This window comes from Trichoplax adhaerens, genomic scaffold, assembly GCF_000150275.1.
Source record: "Trichoplax adhaerens TRIADscaffold_17 genomic scaffold, whole genome shotgun sequence".
NCBI classification, from domain to species: Eukaryota; Metazoa; Placozoa; class Uniplacotomia; order Trichoplacea; family Trichoplacidae; genus Trichoplax; species Trichoplax adhaerens.
Genome location: NW_002060959.1, coordinates 101,671 through 106,280, shown reverse-complemented (window position 1 = coordinate 106,280; position 4,610 = coordinate 101,671). Strand labels below are relative to the sequence as shown.

Here is a 4,610-nt window from a genome sequence, read left to right as displayed (position 1 = left end):
TACGATGCTCTGAGTCATTTGATCCTGAGGACGTTTTGGGTGGCTTATCTAAAATATTAAATAGATGTTTAAGTTCGAGAAAAGCTACAGTTNTGATAGAAGCTATATCTTTTTTTCTTNTGCGCTAATTCTAATTAAAAGCGATTGTATTTAAGATAAGCGCTTTATATTGTTGGGTTGGGTAGTAGGGGATGTGTAATTATTTTGGAATAATCTGTATCAAAAAACTGGTATCTTATTCATTAATGATTATTTTGCTGTTACCCGCGCAAATGCTAAAATTTTTCTTACTTATTAAGAGGTAATGGTTAACAAAAATAGCGCATAATCTATTTGATGTAAACTGATGCTTTTAATACATGTTAGAAAGTTTAAAATTAATAGTAGCCTTCAATTATATTATTTTTCCAAGTCAATTGTTTAATAAAGCTATAGCAGAGTTTTAATTTAATTAGTGGAAATAGATAGCAGCTATAGCTCAATGTTAACGTATCAGTACAGTATACTGATGACAACTAGAAAGATCAGTCATATTTACTGCGTATATGATGCCATTTACACAAGTAACCAAGTAATTATGTTATAAGCATAGCAGAATTAAGAATCTTAAGTTCAACGCGATCTATTCGTCAATTTAGACTGCTGACGATTGCAAATACAACGAAATACTAAAATACTTCCTTAAAACTGATTTAAAATATTACAGTTGTTTCATAATCGTCAATTACAGGTTTCAGTCCCTACTACCACTATCTTTATTGATGAAATCAATCAATTTTTATACCTAAGAGATGCTGGTGAGTCAAATAAATAGAACAGTGTATATGCACGAATGAGAGTCCATGGCTACGGTATAACCCCAAAATTAAGTTCGATGTTAAGAAATGTTTAATTTTAATAGCGTAAGTAGAGTTGGTAGGACAGATTTATTTCAGTTTGCATGTATGGAATTGTCACAAAATGAGTTTTTGTGATGATTTGTAGATTACGTTTACGTTTAACTTTCACTAAGGTGATCTCTGCATTCGAATCGATTTGTATACTAATTATTACTGCTTTAGCATGTTATGATGTACCCGTATGAATTCATACCCATCTAAAGCGATTCTTATAACCAGCATATTTTTATAAGGCTGGCGCATCCTCCGAGTATTTCTAATTACTATCAGACGCCTGATAGTGTAATCTGCTTATTGCAGATTTATAACATAATTAGCACGCTATTAGCAGTTATACAATATGATCTATGTCCTACTCTTTGATTGAATATATTCTAGTTATTTTAAACGAACAATTTTATGTACTTGACCTTGATCTTTATTAGTGCTTAATGCTTTCTGACTTCCACTACCTATAGGGTTTTTTAAATTCAAGCAGTAATTGTACATATTTATCTTTCATTAATTAATTTCATTATACTGTAAATATTAGTTATCCTAGTGATCAACTCTACTGCTGTTTCGATACTAATCTTAATTTATGATGCAATAACTCTAATATTCATATTAGTATAGTAGTTAATTAACAATTTTCTACGAGATATTCTCTATCTTCTACGTCAAGTAAAAATATTAAACAATGACGATATTTACCAGGATCTTGGGTTATCTCATGATCGATGTTTATCTTTTCTGCAACTGCAGCTAAATTAGCCTTATAGAGAGCTTTAATTAGCTCTAACTTGTTGAAACTTTTCCCTTTCGTATTATGTTGTACATGTAACATCTCCGCACATTGGTCATCGACATCGAGAAGATTATTAGCTGTAATAGTTTTAATTCGGGTCTGATCAAAATCTAAGACTCTAGCTAAGTCTTTCCATTCTGCGCCAATATCTTTGATAATCAGGTTAAAATAGCGTTGTGCAGCTATCGTTATGTAAAAAGAGATATACATATTTTGATTATTTGCACTGCAGTGTTGAAGATAGTTTTAATGATTAGACATAAAGACGATAATGTATAAACGTTATATCAGCAAATATAGTTGTAAATTACGAGAAAGCAGCGCTTACGTAAATCTGAATTATTAACTTTTACTCGCTTAGTTTTGCCATTGTAAAGAGAAATTTCGAATGTTCTTGCAACGCTTGTAATAATTTAATAGACAATAATTATTAGATTTGCACAAAAAAGGTAAGAATTGATAGTACTTTAATACAAGATTAATGTAATTTCTGTAGTAGACATATCGGCAATGTCTTAATTTATATTACTTGAACTTTAATTCCTTAATAAACTAGGGCACTATTAACAACTATTGTCAAGTGTAGATTTTATCGTATACTTCTTTCACTTATATTCTGCTATTATGGATCGAATTCACTAAATTTTGCTTTAAAATTTTCAGAAATTAGTAAAGTCTATATTAATATGAAACAAAGTGGTATCTGGATAAAGATCACACCTCAATGATATAGAGATAGGGATTAAGGCATTTAATTAAGCAGTAAATCATCTACCTCGATCGTAGTTCCTGCATTTGCAGTCTAGATCACTTACAAATGTATTAAAGTTAGTAAATTAAACATATTTTTATTGTATTTCGATGATATCGAGACAGCAGGATAATATGTACGTAGATCGCTTTGCAGTTAATGATCTATCTGCACTGTAGGCCTATATCGAGTTTGATTGTTTAAAATTCATGATACTATGTGACATCGATATTCCCTACGATAGTAGGTAATAAGAAATTGAAGAAGTAGCTTATCAGCTGCTAATTTACGGTAACTTGAGTGAAATTCTTACAGATTAGATTATTATAATAGTATACAGCATAAATAAACGAAAGTAAGCGATAGTTGCTAGCTAGAAAACTTGTACAGTAGATACTCCTTTGTTGGTTACCTATCTTAATTTTATTTTATTTTATTATAGCAGAACATCGAATTACACGAATTTTATAGAATAGCAATAGCGTAGTATCTGTAAGATAATTAAAATGTTAAAAAGTGATTTAAAATTTGCCGATATTAGTACTTATTTGATCTATGTTCTGATGCACATTTACATAGATAACCGAAATAGTTTAATAAAGTTATCTAAGCAGGGCTCGTAGATGTTTATATATATATTAACTGTATGAATTAACTGATGACATTTCCAAAAAATTGAAGGTCTAAAGTTTAGCTCTAGAAGAGATTGTAGTCTGACAAATTTGATAAATACTAAGTTTGCCTGACTATTCAAGTGATCAGTAACCAGTCTAGTTTTCACTACTTTCAATAATCACAACTTATTGTTTTCATTAGTCCATTTATAGGTAATTTAATTTAAGATGATAATTTATATAAAGACTTTAACACCTTACTCTTAGCAATTACGTATATTGATTGCAAATAAGCCGATAGAGATGCTAATTAATGGAGTCGTACCAGCCATTTCATAACAAATTATCAAGTACAAAATAGAAATTGAAGATAAATGCTTCCTAAAATGTTTACTTACGTTTTATTCATTTCAAACAGCGGCTGAAGCTGACTTTATTAATAATAAAATGAGCAAATTCAATGTCCTTAACGTCGATCAATAAAGGATAAAAGCTGAGAAAGTTAATTCAAGATCAATGCCGCCACTTTGATGCACGTTGGAGGTTATCGAATGCCGAGCAGAATAAATGTGGTAGAGCGCTATTTAATTAATATAGCCACTACAGGTCAGGATCGATGTCTACTTACGGCCGTAGCATCCATTTTAAATACGCGTGCGTAATAATATTCATATGGCAGTTACGTCATCTTGTAATTATAATTAAAGCCGAGATTGTGGATTAATTGATTACAAGAAGTTCTAGACTCGAAACATCTCTAATATAGAAAGAATGGCCAATGTAGCACTATCTAGGTAATTAGAGCAATAAATATAAAATTTAAAACTAATAAGTTAATCAATCGATGTAATAATTACTTCGTTGATGATGAAAATGAATGCAAAATTTTACCTGCATTTTCCATGAAAGGGCTAAATCTATCTAGAAAAAGTATCTAATAATAAGATTAATTTCACTAAGTAGAGTAATATTGCTTTGTATCGTGCATTTAGAAGTCTTAAAATGATTGTTACTCGTATTCGTACTGTAAATTATAAGATATAAGTAAGTCGGCATCAATTAGTTAGCAGAGATGATTCTACTCGTAGTAATCTACACGTATGCAGCTCATTTCTGCTTTCTTGTTATGAAAATTTTATTAGCTTAACTATGGAGCTGATATATCGAATTGGTAACTCGGGCAGGAAGATCTCTTTGCTTGGCTTACAGAACACCGACAAATGTAGTGTAGAGTCATCATTGAATTCACTTTCAGTATATAAGTTGACCACTGACCGGTTACCATATTTCTCTCTTTTGTATCACGATTTGTAATTAAATTATATTACAAAATCGTATATCCTATGTTTAAGTAGTTTAATAAAGTAAAATGAGACTGTTTAATTAGCATTAGTCATAACAATTGGGGATGATGATATGAGTATAAACCATCTGACATTCGCTATCTACGACTTGTCTTCCAACTCCATCATTGCTGCCCATATCTTTTGCATATCGCGGCCATAAAGATAATCAAAATTTTTAATTTAATTATGTAAATAAAGCACTGACACTATGCC

General features: G+C 30.5%; 1 protein-coding gene across 1 annotated transcript; it reads right to left on the bottom strand.

Annotated features, from left to right (window-relative positions):
* Positions 1-1,277: 1,277 nt before the first annotated feature.
* TRIADDRAFT_60666 (uncharacterized protein) lies at positions 1,278-1,896 on the bottom strand (the record flags this gene model as incomplete). The annotated part of the gene is made up of 2 exons (XM_002116623.1): positions 1,278-1,351; positions 1,593-1,896. 2 exons carry the CDS (start codon positions 1,894-1,896, stop codon positions 1,278-1,280), a joined length of 378 nt encoding a protein of 125 aa, XP_002116659.1.
* Between the last annotated feature and the right edge of the window lie 2,714 nt (positions 1,897-4,610).